This window comes from Myotis nattereri (assembly GCF_964212035.1).
Source record: "Myotis nattereri genome assembly, chromosome: 13".
Classification (NCBI taxonomy): domain Eukaryota; kingdom Metazoa; phylum Chordata; class Mammalia; order Chiroptera; family Vespertilionidae; genus Myotis; species Myotis nattereri.
In genome coordinates this window covers 1648026-1667715 of record NC_138088.1, presented here as the reverse complement: position 1 = coordinate 1667715, position 19690 = coordinate 1648026, and the positions used below count along the sequence as shown (strand labels likewise).

General features: G+C 41.6%; 1 protein-coding gene across 3 annotated transcripts in view; it reads right to left on the bottom strand.

The window, feature by feature from the left end:
• CCSER2 (coiled-coil serine rich protein 2) overlaps window positions 1-19690 on the bottom strand; it is a 218514-nt gene that overhangs the window by 15694 nt on the left and 183130 nt on the right. For 2 of the 3 annotated variants that reach the window (XM_081105439.1, XM_081105438.1), the window contains exons 9-10: window positions 14336-14422; window positions 11857-11946 (exon numbers count right to left, since the gene is read on the bottom strand). In XM_081105439.1, the coding sequence (XP_080961565.1) occupies window positions 11857-11946; window positions 14336-14422 (177 nt within the window). Of the gene's footprint in view, window positions 1-513; window positions 599-11856; window positions 11947-14335; window positions 14423-19690 lie in introns of all 3 variants that reach the window. The other variant, XM_081105440.1, reaches the window with a different exon arrangement.

Below are 19690 nucleotides of genomic sequence, written 5' to 3'. Positions count from 1 at the left end.
AAATGTGCAATGGTCTGGTATGTCTGTTCCCTAAACAGTATGCATCTGTTCATTATACCACTGCTAATAGCATAATTTCCCCCCAGAAAACTCAGAGTCATTGAATTCCACATGGAATCATCAGACATGTGCTTGGAAGTGAACACACTGTTGTGATAGTGTACATCTTAAACATAACTAGGTCAAAGCAATTTTGATTCACATATACCCAGGCCATGAAAAAGCACAATGCACTAGAGACAGGTGAAGGTTGGCAGGATTAGGGCCACTGGCAATAGGTGTTAACAGCTTTAGAATAAAAAGGAGTCCATAGCTTTCTGCAGGCTCTAAGTAGAAGTCTATTTACATGCAGTGGAGGACAAGGACCTTAATCGAGAGGAGAGCTCAGGAAGTGCTGGTTTAGCACATGCCTGCAGGTCACTGAGCAGGAGGGCGGTGCTGGGAAGGGACAGAGCATGCAGAAGGGAAATACCAGGAGGAAGACGGCGGGAGGAGTGAGAGACACAGACTCACTCTGTCTGCGGTGCGGTGGCACAGTCCGTGGGGTCCCCCGGAAGGAGCCCTGCCAAGGAGAGAAGGAGGGAGCAGAATACCCACCCTGTGTAGAGAGAGACGGGGCAGGGAGGTATAATAAAAAAGGGAACTGAAAAATAGAGAAACCAGTCATACTTAAAAAAACAAACACAATAGTGTTTATGAGAAGACAGATTTCATTTTTTAATATAGGCAGCTCAAATTACTAAAAAACACACAATTCCAAACTGATTCGTTTTTCATATATTTTAAGAAAAAAAATATTTTCTTCTAATATTTGTATTTAATACACACAAAAAATATTCTTTCTGACACACATTACATTTATTTTCATATATCTATTTTTAAAGTAGCATATCCCAGTTTTGCAAGCAATGAAAGCATTTAAAAGGGGAGATAAACTGTAGGTGTTAAACAAACAGACAAAACATCAATTATCAATCAGGCAATAAAAAAATTACCTCACAAAAATTTGTACTTCTTTTTAAGCCATAGGTTTTCAGAGGATTAGCAGATAAAGACCGTTAGCTAAAGACAGCAGAACCAACGCAGCATTAAGAAGATTGAGGATGCCGTGAGAGTCACTACATAAAGAACTTGACATGCAGGCCAGTTACACACGCATGCTGTTTAATCTGAGTGACCCGTGGTTTCTTAGTTTTACTGATTTTAATAGAGATTGTCAAAAGTAGAATACATCTGAATGTCATTTAGTTAAATTTCTTAACTGAGTCTTCAAAAAAGAATTTGTTCAATGTCACACAAATAGAGCTGATAGGGGCAGAAACAGAATGTTGGGGAACCAGCTAGAATTGTAAGGAATAGTAATCATGCTCTGTTAACTGTGACTGTTTTGTTCTGATTCTAGCCTGGCTGGCAGCCCCACTCCGGACCTGGGAGCTCACCTGGAAGTGCAGCCCGGCCCCCATTTGGAGCTGCCAAGCCTCATGGGAAGATGAACAACTCTGCTGCAGGAACCAGACCGCCAGCCTGGGGAGAGCTGCTCTCCCGGAATGCGGGCATGATTGGAGTAAGTGCTCATATATGACTGAACTCTGTCTCTGCTTAATTGGCTTGAGAGTGACAGGCAGCATGGACCCATCGATTGGCTATAGACCCAGATGGGTCTCATGTCTTCCACTTCCTAGCCTCCTCCCTGACTGAAGCATAGCAATAAATAAAACTATTGAAACATTATCACCAAGGAAAATGAGCCTATAAATCATACCCAGTTCAATTTGCAAAAGAAAGTATGCATAATGTTTCAGACCAATTAATCTGTCATAGAAATAACGTTATTAGAAGATTACTAACGTAGTTTACTGGTGTTTACACATTTCAAGAACATTGATCCAAATAACAATTTTTTTGCCCCTCTGTATCAGTAACATTCCTGGCTCAGTTCAGTATAATCAGATACTTTCAATTTCAGAGCGATCATACATTGCTCGCTATAACATAAGTGATCCACTATTTTTAAAAAAGACCCATTTTCTATGTTGATGAAGGAAAAAAAACAGCTATAAGTTACTAAATAGAATTGATGGCCTTCAAAATATCCTAGTAAATAAACATCCATTTTTTAAAAATTATTACTTTCTTCATAAATTAACCATGGATGTTTCTGAAAATAGCTTAGAAAATATTTAACAGGGTGATGACCCCAGGCACACTCTGTGGAGACCAATTCCAGCATGACAGCAGGGCTGAATCTGGGAATGGCTGAAGGCATTTCCCCAAACCTGAAAAGGGATTATTGCTTGGCTGCTAGATAGCTAAAAGGCATCTTAATCTACCTGTTATTGCCTCCTACTGACCAAACACCTGAACAGCCCTAGGCTAATTCCCCCATTCTGACAATGGACTCTGTACTAGTGTATATCTCTGCCTCGCCTCAGGACAATTTGTGTCAATAAGAAGCATGGGGTCCTGGGATGAAGAGACCTTTAGACCTTAGACCAGCCGTGGGCAAACTATGGCCCGGGGCTAGACCGTTTGAAATGAATAAAACTAAAACAAAAAAGACCTTACCCTTTTATGTAATGATGTTTACTTTGAATTTATATTAGTTCACACAAACACTCCATCCTTGCTTTTGTTCCGGCCCTCCGGTCCAGTTTAAGAACCCATTGTGGCCTTCGAGTCAAAAAGTTTGCCCATCCCTGCCTTAGACCTAAGACCTTAGATCAGGGGTCCTCAAACTTTTTAAACAGGGGGCCAGTTCACTGTCCCTCAGAAAGTTGGAGGGCCGGACTATAGTTTAAAAAAAAATCTAAACAAATTCCTATGCACACTGCACATATCTTATTTTGAAGTAAAAATACAAAACGGGAACAAATACAATATTTATATTTGCATGTGGCCCGCGGGCCGTAGTTTGAGGACCCCTGCCTTAGATCCTAGAATAGATCCTAGTTTCCTTTAAACTAGGCTCCTCTGACCCCCAAATGCCTTTCAAAATTATGCTTCATCTCCGGACTCTTTATTAATCTACGCACAGCCTTCTCCAGATTCCTGAACCCTTCTTGATGCTGGGACAAGAACCCCGGCAACTCTCCATAGATATTACCTGATAAAACTCTATTCTGCTGTTTCACAAATGTTTTGGTTCAAAAGCTTTAGACAAAACTAGTCCTCAACCCTCCCGATGAGTTTCATCAGGGCCAACTTCTACCCACAACACTGGGTGGAGGCACTTGCAGGCAGGGGTTTTGTACATAAGCTAACCCAGCAGTCAAAGTCCTCACAGAAACAGGTTCCCTCTGGAGCCTGCAGAAACAGAGCTCGCTGGGCCCAGGCACGGGGGCTGTCCTGGGTCTTCCCTAAACCCTCCAATCTCGAGAAAGCCAGCGCTCCTCTGAGAGCCTCTGCTCTTCATTGGTAAGATCAGGCTTGGGATGTGCTGTAGAGTGAATATTTGTGCCTCCTAAAATTTCACATGTTGAAACCTATTCCCCCAGTGTGATGGTTTGAAGGTGAGGCCTTTGGGAAATGATCAGGTGATAGGGGCGGAGCCCACCGACATGGGATCCATGCTCTTATAATAGAAGAAACCCCAAGAGCTCCCTGTCGAAGAACCAGGACGTGGGCCTCACTAGACACTGAGCTGCTGGTGCACTGACCGTAGGCGCCCAGCCTCCAGCACTGCCGGAAAGAACTCTCATTTATCAGCCGCCAGTCCATGGCGTTCTGTGAGAGCTGCCTGAAAAGACTAAGGCAGAACGGCTCCTTCTAAAAAACTTCTTTAGTTCTTATAATTCAGTTACTCAAATATCTGTCCCTATTTTCACTTGTCCAGAATCATTGCTATCCTTTCACTTTATAACTCTCTTTATAGGACATTTAAAACAATCCACTTTAGACTTAGTTGTTCCTCCTAACACAATATCTATGCTAAACGTTCCCCTCCTCTGCCCAATAGCCCCAGCCCCCAGCAGGCTCTAAATAACTGTGTAAATTTAAATGAAATTAAAATAAGTTACTATGTTTATCTAGAGATGAAGCTGTAACATCCATCAGGCCTGGACACATACTGCAAGCAGTAAAGAATCTTTAAAAAAAACAAAAACATGACAATCCATCTTCACTCCCCCAAGACCAACAAGTCAGGATCTCTGAGAAAGGCCAGAGCATAAAAAGGAGAGACAGACAACTTGGTGAACTAAGCAGCTCTGCCTGCTACTGCCAATGGGCACCCATTCATTAAGCTGACTGAACAGTTGCCATCTGACTTTATGCCTGAAAAGCAAAGAATGTTATTCATTTTATTTCTACCACTTAAAATGACTTCTTCAACTTCCCTACACTTCAAACCCATTTTCAAAAACTTTTCCCTGTCCTACTTGCAGTAACCATCACTCTAGTTTATACACACCCATGTTTCTTGGCAGATGCTTGTCTCAGGGCATTTTTCTCCATCTGTTCATTATGTTGATATAAATATTTTTATTATTCTTCTAGTACACATAACTACACTTAGAATAATGGCTTTGTTACTTTTCTTGGTGTGAACTATAGCTTCTTGATAAGTGACTCACAGAGTAGAAACAACACACGGTGATTAAAATTTCATAGAAAAGGGACTGCAGTACCAGCACGGGATGAAACAGATACACTTTTTCTCCTGCCAAGTATAGTGGACAACCCTGGATATTATATATAGAACAAACATACAACTCTGAAGGGTGATGCTAAGAAGACAGACCAGTCAGGGACCTTTAAATCTGAGGAAAAACATGGTAGATAATTCCTGGGTTTTCTTTTGGCCTAGTGTATCCTGGATTAGGTGACGGAGAAGCCAGCACCCAGAAATGCCAATGGGCACAGACAAAAGCAAAAGCAAAAAGGTCTCCAGTAAAACCTGCACCCTTCCAAGGTGCTGCTAGGAAAGAGGTAGCCTAGTAATTCACACATTTGCATACACCATGGACTTAGCCCGGCCCCATTCATCTGGCTTTAACACTGTCTTTCATGGATCTTAAGGAATGTATAGGAAATGTTTAAAATACTTATATGGGGGAGAGGAAGGAACTTAAAGGAAAGTAAGGTTTCCATACTTAGTAGACTACATAAATATAAATACATTATTAAAATAAAATAAAACAGAACAAATGGAGACAAGCCTTAAAAATTATCTGAGCAGCCAAAACCGGTTTGGCTCAGTAGATAGAGCGTCGGCCTGCGGACTGAAAGGTCCCAGGTTCGATTCCGGTCAAGGGCATGTACCTGGGTTGCAGGCACATTCCCAGTGGGAGATATGCAGGAGGCAGCTGATTGATGTTTCTAACTCTCTATTCTCTCCCTTCCTCTCTGTAAAAAATCAATAAAATATATTTTTTTTAAAAAATTATCTGAGCAGACAAAACCAGTTTAGTGTTATAAACAAAGTTTAATTTTGATTATTTTGCAAGATTAGCTAGACCTGGGTCAATTCTTGACTATACCTCTGGAAATCATAACTAAAATTTGAACTATCTCTCAAGGTTGATATGAGGTAACCACTGAAAATTCTAATATAACTAATCACTGTGGAGAATAAACAGCCACTGTTTTCTCACTATATAAACTGCTTTATAACAATACTAGAGGTCCGGTGCACCTTCTTGCAGTCCGGGACCCCTCGCTCCTTACTGCCCACCTGCTCGCTGCTCCTTACCACTCAGCTCGCTGCTCCTTAGCGCTCAGCTTGCTGCTTCTAACCGCTCAGCTCACTGCTCCTTAGTGCTGCTGTGGAGGCGGGAGAGGCTCCTGCCACTGCCGCTGTGCTCGCCAGCCATGAGCCTGGCTTCTGGCTGAGCGGTGCTCCCCCTGTGGGAACGCACTGACCACCAGAGGCAGCTCCTGCTGAGTGTCTGCCCCCTTGTGGTCAGTGCATGTCATAGCAACTGGATGTTTTGCCGTTCGGTCGATTTGCATATTAACCTTTTATTATATAGGATACCTCTGAACTTCATTCCATGTTTTGGTTTGAATGCTCCCAGGTTGCAAATTGTCTTTTTGATGTTAGCATTATCAACTTTTTTTTAAAAATATATTTTATTGATTTTTCACAGAGAGGAAGGGAGAGAGAGAGTTAGAAACATCGATGAGAGAGAAACATCGATCAGCTGCCTCCTGCACATCTCCCATTGGAGATGTGCCCGCAACCCAGGTACATGCCCTTGACCGGAATCGAACCTGGGACCTTTCAGTCCGCAGGCCAATGCTCTATCCACTGAGCCAAACTGGTTTCGGCAGCATTATCAACTTTTACTAATACTATTTTGGGGATTCATTGGTGTTATTACTGTTCTTTATGAACCTTTGACACTATACCTAGACCAACTATAACATTTCCATAAAAAAGATACACTTAAAACACTAAGTATAAATCAAAATGCAATTTTAAAAGAGATATAAGTAACATACAGAAAGGCAAAAAAAAAAAGAGAAAAAAAAAAAAACCAAAGAAGAAAGGAAACAAAAAAAAATAAAATGGTAGACCAAAGCCCTAACATCAATAACTACATTAAATATAAAGGATGTATAGACATCAATGAACACATTGTTTGCGGGTAGTTTTTATTGCGCACTAACAGGTGGCGCGGGCCATTTTTGCTAATTTTTTGCACAAATGGCAACGTTCAGTAAAATTACGATAACTTTAGTTTACGTATTTATACGTTACCCGCATTCTACCGCTAGTCTATAAAAAATGTATTAATATGTGTCCCGCACTCTACTACACTGGTAGAACGTATAAATACGTAAAACGTGTAAACACGTTTCCCGCATACAATGTATTAAAAGGCAGATTGGGCCTGGCTGGTGTGGCTCAGTGGTTGAGTGTCAACCTATGAACCAGGAGGTTCAATTCCTAGTAGGGGCATGTACCCAGGGTGTGGGTTCGATCCCCAGTGGGAAGCATGCAGGAGGCAGCCAATCAATGATTCTCTCTCATCATTGATGTTTCTATCTCTCTCTCCTTCTCCCTTTCTCTCTGAAATCAATAAAAATATATATTTTTTAAAAGGCAGATTAGCAGAGTGAATGAAAAAAATCATGATCTAATTACATGCATGGTCAATGAAATTCACCTTATATATAACAATTTAGGTATTTTAAAATCAAACATAAAAAGATATACCATGCAATAAAAATCAAAAGAAAGCAAAAGTGGCTATATTAATATCAAATAAAGGATTCAGAGCAATTTAACAGATACAAAGAGGAACCCTTATAAAATGATAAAAGGACCAATATACCAAGCAGACATAGCAATCCTAAATGTGTATGCACCAAACTAAAGAACTATACATGAAACAAAACTGATAGAATTAGGAGAAATTCCATAAAAATATAGTTAGTGAGTCTAGCAACCCTTCTCTCAATAATTGATAAAACTAAACAATAAAATCAGCAATGATGCAAAACTCAAGCACACCATCAACAACCTGAATCTAATCAACATTTATAGAATACTCCATCCAACAATAGCAAACGATCATATTCTTTCCAAGAGTTCACAGAACATTGACCAAAAAACAGATCATAGTCTAGGCCACAAAACAAATAACAACAAACATAAAAGAACTGGGATTATACTGAATTGAAATTATCCTAATCAAATTAGAAATCAGTAACAGAAAAATTTCCCCAAAACTTGGATACTAAACAACATAAAAAAGATAAGTATCACATGATCTCACTCCTATGTGGAATCTAATGAACCAAATAAACTGATGATCAAAGAGAGACCCAGAGACAGAGGAGCATGAACAGACTGTTGAACCTCAGAGAGAAGGCAGGGGAGGGAGGGTGGGAAGAGATCAACTAATGAACTTGTATGCATATATGCATAACCCATGGACATAGACAGTGAGGTGGTGAGGGCCTGGGGGGAGGGGAGGGGACCAGAGTGGGCTGGAAGAGGTTAATGGGGGAAACAGGGGGACCTATGTAATACTTTCAACAATAAAGATTTAACAATAAAATAAAATACTTAACATTTCATTTTATCTCCAAGATAAAATTTTAAAACTATAGGGATGTTCTATGGGTTATCATAATGGAATGCTGACATCTCTACCACAGAGCATATACCCAGATAGCTGGGTTTTAGGAAAGTCAGTTGTCATCATGACCTCTCACTGGACCAAGCCTGAGTCCTCCTTCCCGGGCTCAGATCCTTCCTCCTGTTTCCTGCACCCTTCTCACCTCTTGCTGCCACTCAAAGGCAGGCAACTAAGACGTTACCTACAAGTCAGAAAGCCTGCTTCTGGCCTCAGACTGCTGTGTCCAAGTTGCACAATTTACTTCTTGGTCCCAGTTTCTTCCATGCAGGAAGAGAGTGAGAGTGACACCATTCTCGGCCCACTGGAGGTTTCTGTAAGCATCTTGAGGCCTGGGCCTATGTGCACCCTTTTCATCTTACACTCTCAGATTACGACAGTGCCCAGAATAGAGTGGGTGCACAAATATCCGTAAGTAAGTGGATATCTGCTTTTCTTCCTTTCCCTGTTCCAATACCTTATTTCATCCTCGTATTCCTGTTGGTTCTTGAATTTAAAAATTTATTTGCAGCAATTAGGTGATACCAAAATTCTTAGGAAAAAATTTATGAAAACTTACGTTGGGTCCAACACATTCACATTCCATTGCTCTGCTGCTGTCAGTGGCCCTCCACGCTCCCTCTTCCGAAAGGCTCTGCCTGTAATGTCTATTTTTCCCTATTTCTTTCCACATCCTAAACAGCCATTCCCAAGTATTACAGGGAGTAGCTTTCTTCTCCACCATCCTCTGCCTTCCCTTGCAGCCAGATTTCTTCCTCCTATTCCAGTGGTTACATGTGCCTCACAAATCTCTGAGACACATTCTATAACCCTCAACTAACTAGGAGAGTGTCAAGAAGGGCATTTAAATGTCCCAAGATATTGCAGGGAATGGTGAAGAACAAGTGCTCAGATCATTACTTTCAATCTTCCCAAAGGCTTAGCCAGAGTTAAAAAGACAAACAAAACCTACACTAAACTTGTGAAATATTTTTAATATAACATGCTTTGATTCCCAAAATTGCCACCTGACAAAACTAGATGTTGCCAAAGAGTCCCACTGAATCTCTCCATTCCCGTAATCAACATCTTGTTTAAATATGTTGGGTTCTTAGTAAAAAAGAATCAAGTGTAACTTTTAAAAGAAAAAAATAAAATCTTTGTTATTATAGTAAATGGTTTCCAAAATAATTTAAACTAGAATTCGTGCACTAATGGGGTCCCTCAGCCTGGCCTGCGGGATTGGGCCAAAACCAGCTCTCTGACATCCCCCAAGGGGTCCCGGATTGTGTGAGGGCACAGGCCAGGCTAAGGGTCCCCACCAGTGCACAATTGGGGCTGGGGAGGGACGTGGTAGGTTGACCAGCTGGGGAGGGACAGCAGGAGGGATCCAGGGTGTGTCCAGTACATCTCACTCAGTCCCGATTGGCCGGACCCCAGCAACAAGCTAACTTACCAGTCGGAGCATTTGCTCCTTGGTGGTCAGTGCACATCATAGCGAATGGTTGACCAGTTGACTCTGCCCCCTGGTGGTCAGTGCACGTCATAGCGAGCAGTTAAGTGGCCTTAGCATATCATTAGCATATTATGCTTTGACTGGTTGAACGGATGACTGGATGACTGGACACTTAGCATATTAGGCTTTTATTATATAGGATGAATCCATCAAAGTCCAAAGAACATAAAAATCAGGGAATAAACTCAATATTTAATATTAATATTTAATAGTTAACATTAAAGTGATTAAATAAATATATGTAACTATTCCTTTAAATAAATGCAACTGCTTTCTCACTAACTCCTAGGTGAATTTTAAAATTCTATCTTTTAAAGCAGCGGTTCTCAACCTGTGGGTTGTGACCCCTTTGGCGGTCAAACGACCCTTTCACAGAGGTCACCTAAGACCATCCTGCATATCAGATATTTACATTACGATTCCTAAGAGTAGCAACATTACAGTTATGAAGTGGCAATGAAAATAATTTTATGGTTGGGTCACAACATGAGGAACTGTATTTAAAGAGCCAGAAGGTTAAGAACCACTGTTTTGAAGGAACTTTAACACTATCTTCACCTATTTCCCTAAACATATGTCTGTGTTCCTGCCAAAATCATGTCCTGACTTTGCCCAACTCTATATATGTATCTCCCATTTCAATCTGCAACCCCTCTCAGTTCTTCAGGTTCCTCAGGGTGCTTTTGGGGGAAGGAACCCTGGACTAAAAGTCAGCAGTCTGAAGTTAACAGTACTATTTCAGCCACTGGTTAATTAGGAGACTTTACTATGCCATTTAATCTCCCTTATCTATAAAACAAAGGTATTCAGCCAGGTGATTCTTATAATAAAGGATAACAAGGAAGCATAAAGTCTGGGTTTGTTAGGTACATTAGGCTGAAAATCTGACCTTCACTTCCCTCAAGATTACAGTGAAACTATCTCAGGAATATATTCAGGAATGTCTTGGAGTGTTTTGCACCATTTACTTTTGTCTGGTGAGCAGGCCTGCGAGTGATCAATCGCCTTTTCCAGAAGAGTGAAGCTGAGGAGCCAGAGACGGTATAAACTCCCAGGAAGAAGGGACTCCACACTCAATGCAGCCACACTCCACGCAGTGACAATGTTAGAAGAGTGTTGGGCCTGCGAAGACCCTGGAGAAACCTACAAGGCCCAACGCTCCGTCTTTCATTTTGCAATTGCTTCTAAACAAATAAGTTTCCACATCCTTTGACTTTAAAGAAATATTCCATCACCACTGTCTTCAATGAGCACTTGTTAATAGCGGAGTCCCCTTACTTGGTATTTCCTTCCCCAAATCCTCACTCTAGTTCAAAAGTCAGTTGATGGGAGAGGCTCACCAAACTTATGTTGAATAAATTAATTATCAGCATTATATTTATACAGAGCACACAAAAATTGTTAATTAGATGAAAAGAAATAACTTACAAACTTTAAAGGTCTACATCTAAGTTTTAAAAACTGGATTGCTGATTATTAACCATTATAGGTTCTTGTTCATTTGTGCTACTAGGATTCCACTGCCAAAATAAGACAAAAGAAGAGTCAAGGCTGGGTAATTAGGCATTCTCTTAACAAGAAGTAGCTACCTGTAGCATATGCCATAGGATAAGGATTGTGGCCATCTGATGACTCTCTGGCTCAGACACAACCTGAACTAAGTTTAGAAAAACTCAGGTAAAAATAATGGTCAGTGTATTCTAGCACTAACTATGTTTTGAGATGTAACCTTGAAAAACAACAAAGAAGGAAAAGCTGCATGGTTATTTTCTACTGTTTAGAACAAACCATTCCCTAACCATGTCTAAAACATAACCTTTACTGCCTATCTCCTAATGCATTTATACTTCCTAACAGCCTCAACATTTGAGAAATTCTAATAAAATCTATTTGAAAAATTTCAACAAAAAAAGAATACGTGGCATCATATATTTTCAGAGTCATTTGCTGCTAGAAGGAAGGCTGCATTTTGGACTTCTGTTTCTTTAAGGGTATGGGGAAATAATACTCTCATAAATACAGGCAATAAGAGAAGACTCGACACTCAAATAAAATGGGTTACAGTGTGCAGAATGGAAAGCTATTAAATGCACATTCACTTATGTAAGACACACAAGAGAAGCTTTAGAAAGCACATATACACCTAAGAGACAAGAAAAAGACAACTTAAAAAAAATTAACAGCCATGGCCAATTTAAAATTTTTAGAGATTTGAGTAAAAAAGGTGGAACAAAACAGCAAAACAGTAAATGACAAGAAAAGGGGTTAATTACTTACAGGAATTCTTCTCCAGGATGTTTGGGTATATTTATCGGCATATGTGCATTTTTCCTCTTTAGATTTTTGGTGGCAGTTACACCGAGTTGCCTGGACAAAAACACAATTTTTTATAGTGGTATAATTTTTCATACACCTACACATGGACAAAGTAATTAGGGTCTCTCTTAGGGGGTAAATAGTCTCCTGTCTTATTCAGAGATTGGGTCCTAGAGTCAGCTTACAATTTTGAATAGTTAAAATTACCTTTGGAAATCTCCTTTATTATCCATAAAACATACTACCTATGACTTTATACATATAGATGCAATACTATATATAGAGAGATGTAGAATATATATAACAATACATAGCATCTAAAGAATACAATTGTAAGATTTTAAGTATTTTCCTAAACTATGATGCTACTACAATAACTGCAGCACAATTTCTTAAGTTCATTTTTTATTGGACTCTACTGGATATTAAATACCCCAGCCCACAAGTAAGATTGTCTTTTCACAGGTCCAGTGCTTTAAGCTCCTTTAATGATGTGCTGACTTTATTGGACTGGAAAACTTTGAAGGATCTCTGTCCTTTGACAAGATCTATCTGGGCATCTTAGTTCACAAATGAATTCTCTACACATGATTCTACTCAAAGCATACTCATTTAGTCACTTATACAACACAAAGTAATGTATCTATTGTGTAAACTTTGGTCTTTCAAATAATATCAAAATTTTTTACAAATAAAAAGACTGATAATGAGAATTTTTCTTCAGTGGGAAGTTGGAATATAACCTTATTATTTGTTAAATAACTCCAATAGAGGTAAATATACTTTCTTGTAGGGATACTTATATAACAAATTCTTAACTATTGCATCAAGCTAAAATTACAAGTTTCTACTTTAAAAATAATTACCAATATTCAAAATTTATCTTAATTGCAATTGGATCATTCCAATTTCCACTTACAAAATACAATCTAATTAAAACAAAAAAAAAAAATCTGTAAGTAGTGACATTTTCCATTTCTTGTAGTACAGACATATTTCCAATTCCTAAGAAATGAGACGGTCATTGAAACAACATTCAATATATAATTGACTATTGAACAATGTGGGGTTTAGGTGTGTCAACCTCCTGTGCAGTTGAAAATCTGCATATAACTTTTGACTCCCCCAAAGGTTTACTTACAGCCTTCTGTTGACCAGAGCCATAATAACATAAACAGTTGATTAACACATATTTTATATGTTATATGTATTATATACTGTATTCTTTTTTAAAAAACAAAACACTTTATTATTGAAAGTATTACACATGTCCCCTTCTTCCCCACTGACCTCTTCTAGCCCACCGCCACCCCCACCAGGCCTTCACCGCACTGTTGTCTGTGTCCATGGGTTATGCAAATTGCATTGGTTATGCAATTTGGTTGATCTCAGATGAGTGGATATATACTGTATTCTTATAATAAAGCTCCAGAAAAGAAAACAATATTAAGAAAATCATAAGGAAAATACACTTATAATACTGTATGAATTTACTGAAAAAACTGTGTATAAGTGGAGCCATACAGTTCAATCCCATGTTGTTCTATTCAAGAGTCGATTGAAGAGTCTCTAGGTATTCACTGCAATAGGACTTTTCACATATATAGGAGGTGTGTAAAGAAGGAAAGATAACATAAAGCATTCATCTTAAGGCAAGCATATGACTTATTCTCTCTTGACTAGTGCGATTCTGGAAATAAGTTCCTCTCTGTGTCTGTGTGCTATCAGACGAAGAGTAAGATTTGGCAAGTATTTGAGTTTTCTATAATTCGGAAAACCTAGTTTTTAGTGATATGCTGTTCATTTCCAACAAAGATTTTCCTTGGCTTGTTGGTATTCTTATGCCATTATGTTCTTGTTATCCTGGCCTTGTATATTATTAGAAACTAAATTATATTTAACTTTGAGAGAGTGTATATGTTGTTTCCATATGGAACTATATCTGAATCTGTAACCACTAGACAATTATAAAGATTCTACTCAGCATCATTCATGGAGGAGAACCATTTTCTTAGAACACTCTTTACGGTCTCTAATAGACAGCTGTACTGGTACCACAGTCTGATAATCCAGGTTCCTTCTGCTATCAGAGGAGAGAAAACACCTTGTTCTCAGCTCACCAGTACTCACTTCTTTAAAATCACATTAAGAAAAGACATCTACCCTTTATCAATAAAATGACTGTAAATTGGTGAATTTAAAAACCCCAAAACATAAGGCCACTGAAAATGAATGGACAAAGATTTTCTTTTTAACTTGAATATTTACTATTTAGACTGTAAGTTAAACCACATACTTTTAGAGTGCACATAATCTAAAAATAATATAATAGTGCAACTTTGGAAGCCAAAAATAAAGTCAAATTTAAATTCTGGCTATAGTTTTATATCGCTCAGTTTAAAAAGTCTTCACTTCACATACTATATTATATAATACTTACAAGCTGATGTTCTAATAGTTGGATTTTTTTATCTTTTTTCTTTATTTCCTCTTTAAGTTGTTTTATTTCATTTAATAAATCTTCATTCTGAAACATTACAAAAAATTTAACATGAAGTATTTAATGACATTTAAAATACTCTAATGAGAAACATTAAATCAATGATGAAGACTGAGCAATGAATGATTCATTCATTCAAGGTAAAAATTCTTCTTAAATATTCCAGCTATCAGCCTATAAAAGGAACACAAAAAACAACAAACAACACATTTTAGTGTTCAATGAATTCACAGTCTAATGGAATTTGACGTGTAAACAATGAACAATAGCAGCAACAGCTAATGTTCATTGAGTACTCAACAGGTGCCAAGAACTAAGAACTTTTAGGTATCAATGCATTTTATCCTGACTACAACCCTGAGATAGGTACTATTATCCCCATTTTACAGATTAAAAAACTGGAACACAGGCTATATAGTACAACAAGTTACAAAGCAGTACCTCCAGCTAAATTTCAAGGGATGTATAAGATGTGCCTGTCACTGAAAATGAAGGGCACAACAAGCAGAGGGAACAGTATAATTAAAGGAAGAGTTATTTCATGGCTGGTTCCAAAATCAGCAAAGCCCTGGCTGGTGTGGCTGTTGGCTGGGCGTAACCCTGTGCACCAAAAGGTTGCCAGTTCGATTACTGATCAGGGAACATGCCCAGCATGCAGGTTCAGTCCTAGGTAGGGGGTGTGCAGGAGGCAAACGATTAATATTTCACTCTCACATGGATGTTTCTCTTTCTCTCTTCTCCCTTACCTTTTCTCTAAAAATAATAAAAAATCTTTAAAAAAGATTATTTTTTGAGAAGCCACTTTTCTGAAAACTGCTTGAATCAACTTAATCTATAAGAAACTCATAATAGTATTAAATGGAAATTTATTGTCAAGTTAAGCCAAAATCCTGTTACATTTTTAAATATAAACTATCATTACCCTATAGCTAGCCTATTTTGTTCACTACTATTCAATTACCCAGAAATGCATACTGAGGAAGTAGTGCAAGCAAGGATATTAGAATATACATATGTACTAGAGGCCCGGTGCACAAAAATTCGTGCACTGGGGGTGGGGTGGGGTGGTGGTGTCTGTCAGTCCGGCCTGCACCCTCTCATAGTTCAGGACCCCTCCGGGGATGTCCACCTCCCGGCTTAGGCCCAATTCAGGCCTAAGATGGCAGTCAGACATCCCTCTGGCAGCGTGGGAGCCCTCGGGGAATGTCTGACTGACAGCTTAGGCATAACTCCCCGCTTACATCGCAGTCAGAAATCCTTAGTGCTTCCACCAAGGAGGTGGGAGGCTCCTCCACCGTCGCTGCACTCCCAGCCATCAGCCTGGCTTGTGGCTGAGTGGAGCGACCACTGTGGAAGCACACTGACCACCAGGGGGCAGCTCCTGCATCGAGTGTCTGCCTCCTGGTGGTCCGTGCATGTAATAGCACTGGTTTTTAAATCATTAGAGTCAATTTGCATATTACCCTTTTATTATATAGGACTAGAGGCCCGGGAGGGTCCCTCAGCCCGGCCTGTGCCCTCTCGCAGTCTGCGACCCCTCGGGAGATAATGACCTGCTGGCTTAGACCTGCTCCCGGGTGGCAGAGGGCAGGCCCATCCCTAGGTGCAGCCCCTGGTCGGGCTCAGAGCAGGGCCGATTGGGGAGTTGGGGCGCCGCCCCCTGTCATGCACAGAGCAGGGCGGATCGGGAGGTTGCGATGCCACCCTCAGTCACGCTCAGGGTAGGGCCGATTGGGGGGTTGGGGCACCGCCCCCTGTCACACTCAAGGCAGGGTCGATGGGGAGGTTGTGGCGCCACCTCCTGTCACACAGAGAGCAGGGCCAATCAGGGGATGGGGAGCTCCCCCCTGTCACGCACAGAGCAGGGCCGATCAGGGGGTTGGGGAGCTCCCCCCTGTCACTCACAGAGTAGGGCCGATAGGGGAGTTGGGGCACCACACCGTCACACACAGAGCAGGGCAGATCAGGGGGTTGGGGCTCCGCACCCTGCCACACTCAGGGCAGGGCCGATGGGGAGGTTATGGCTCTACCCCATCACACACAGAGCAGGGCCGATCAGGGGGTTGGGGCGCCGCACCCTGTCACACACAGAGCCGCAGGGTGATCAGGGGGTTGGGGAGCTCCCCCCAAAGGCACAGAGCAGGGCTGATCAGGGGGTTGGGATGCCTTCCCCTGTCACAAACAGAGCAGGGTGGATAGGGAGGTTGTGGCCCTGCCCCCTGTCACACACAGAGCCGCAGGGCGATCAGGGGGTTTGGGCGCTGCCCCCTGTCATGCTGATCCCGGTGCCGGGAGGCCTCGCGGCTCCGCTGATCCCGGTGCTGGGAGGCATATTACCCTTTTACTATATAGCATAGAGGCCTGGTGCACAGGTGGGGGCCGGCTGGTTTGCCCTGAAGGGTGTCCTGGATCAGGGTGGGGGTCCCCACTGGGGTGCCTGGCCAGCCTGGATGAGCGGATGATGTCTGTTTGCAGCTGGTCACACACCCTTCAGGGTGGGGGTCCCCACTGGAGTGCCTGGCAAGTCTGGGTGAGGGGCTGAGGGCTGTTTTCAGGCTGGCGGGTGACTGAAGCTCCCAACAGCTCCTTTTTTTCTTTTTTCTTTTTTTATTCTGGGCCAGCTTTAGCTCTGAGGCTTGGCTCCAGCTCTTAGGTCTCCCCTGCTGAAAGCAGGTATCTGGTTTGTTTGGGTTCTATAATCGAAACACTGTTTCAACTCCAGCTCTGAGATCCCGTCTGGCTGAAAGCAGGTTTCTGGGGTTTTGTTTAGCTTCTATATTGTAACAATGTTTCAAATTGCAAGTTCAGAGGCCGGCAGTGGCAGGCGGGGAATGTTGGAGTCCTCCGTCACTGAAGCAAGCAAGCCTCATGTTCGCTTCAAGCTGCCTGTCTGCCGGCCGTCATCTTGGCTGGCAGTTAATTTGCATATCGCCCTGATTAGCCAATGGGAAGGGTAGCGGAGGTACAGCTAATTACAATGTTTCTCTTTTATTAGATAGGATGAATAATACTATCATGTTTCCAGAGAGAAAAACATGTAAGCAAAGAATTAGGATGTGTTGTCATCTCCTTACGATATGTTAGGAACAAAAAGACTTGCAGTTTCTTTAACAAGAGATCAGAAACAGATATTTTAGAAAGACTTTCACATAGCTAGTAAGCATTACAATGAGGAAGAAAAGATTTTTAAAAATACTGCTATGTAGGTAGGAAGCAAGCCGCATAGGAAGTTTTTACCATAATGATACGTTTGGGTTTGAGTCACATGCAAGGGAACATTTGGGCAGATTCCAAGCAGAGACATTATTTGACTTGCATTTTTTAAAGGTCCCTCTGAGGTCTTTGGCATTTTATGTAGAGAGTAGAAAAGGCTAAGAAAGCAAGCAGAATGACCTGTTATGCAGCTATTTCTGAAATCTACACAAGAAATGTGGCATATGGAGAGGAAAGAATATCTGAGAGATAGCTTTTTGAGGCAGAACACATAAGATTTATTAATGGATTGGTTGCAATGTCGGAGGGAAAAGAAAAAAGTAAGAATGATTTTACATTTTTGGTTTGAACGAGTGAATAGATGGTGGCTCTTTCTACAGAGCTGGGTAAGATAGGAAAATAATAATTTGGGAAGGGGTGTGAAGAGATTAATCAAGAGCTTCCTTGTTCTCTGGCTTTTGTCAACTGAGCAAACTGGAATCTCTAGCATTTGATCTGACAGAGAGAGGAGAGAAAAGTCAGGTTTTTATTCCCTATCACATTTCTTTTTTGTTTGTTTGTTTTTAATCCTCACGCGAGGATTTTTTTCCAATGATTTTTAGGGAGAGTGGGAGAGGGAAAGACAGAGAAAAATATCGATGTGAGAGAAACACATCGATTTGTGGCCTCTTTCATAAGTCCTGACCAGGGCAGGGGCCTGGGAGAAGCCTGTAACCAAGGTAAGTGCCCTTGACTTGGGTGAATTGAACCAGGACCCTTCGGTCTGCAGGCCAACACTCCATCCACTGAGCCAAACTGGCTAGGGCCCTATCTAAAAAAAATCTTATATAATAAGAGGCTAATATGCAAATTGTCCCCTCAGGAGTTCAACAGACTGGGAGTTCGACTGCTTGCTATGATGTGCGGTGACCACCGGGGGCGGCACAGAATCAAGGAAGGCCCCGGCTGGCAGCTGGCAACCAGAGGAAGGAAGGCCCTGATTGCCGGTCAGGAATAGAGACCCTACCTGTGCACAAATTTCGTGTACTGGGCCTCTACTACTACTACTACTACTACTAATAATAATAATAGTAGAGAAACCAAGATGGCGGCATAGGTAAACACTGGAGATTGCTGCCTCGCACAACCATTTCAAAAATACAACTAAAAGATGGAACAGACATCACCCAGAACCACAAGAAGGCTGGCTGAGTGGAAATTCTACAACTAGAAGGAAAGAGAAAAGCATACCGAGACTCAGAGGAGGCGCAGTGCGGAAGTAAAATACTAAGATGTGGAGGTGCACGCGGAGCGGGCTGGCGGCTGAGGGCACGGTTGTCGATTTCAATCGGGAGGGAGTCTCAGGCTCTGAGCTCCAGTTCTGGGCGAGTCTCTAGGGACCCAGACTCATACGGGAGAAGCGGGACTGTCTGGCATCGGTCGGAACAAGAGGGCAGCTTTCTCTCAGAGGGGCTTGCAGCGATTACCGGGACATTGAGAATCAAAGCCTCTGAGGGCAGGACTGAGAGCAGCCATAACTGCTAGCCCCATCCTGTTGATCCCGTGGGACCCGCCTTACCCAAGCCCTGCAGGGAGGCTTTTGCTGGATAGCCTCAGGCAAAGGCTAGATTAGCACCTCCCTAGAGATCCAGGAGCCAGGATGCCCAGAGGTCAGAGTGGGACCATCCAGTTTGCAGCTCCGTGGAAACATAAAGGACACACTCGGGGCAGACTCAGTTAGCACCAACGCCCCATTGAAGCAAGTCTTGCCTCATAAGGGTGTCTCCAGCACAAAAGTTCTCCCACTGCAGACACAGCTGATTCTCACAGCCAATTGGCCTGGAGGCCAATTCCTCCCAGTGATACCTACAACAATCAAGGCTTAACTACAAGACTGTGCACAAAGACCACAAGCGGGTGCACCAAGAGTGTCCTCCTCAGGTAATTGGGGAGGCTGAACCACTGGGCCCTATAGGACACTTAGCACAGAAAACCACTGGATCAACACAGGGAAGCATAAAAAATGTGGAGACAAAGAAAAAGGACACAAATGACAGAAATGGAGGAAAGCAAACTACTGGATATAGAGTTCAAAACCACACT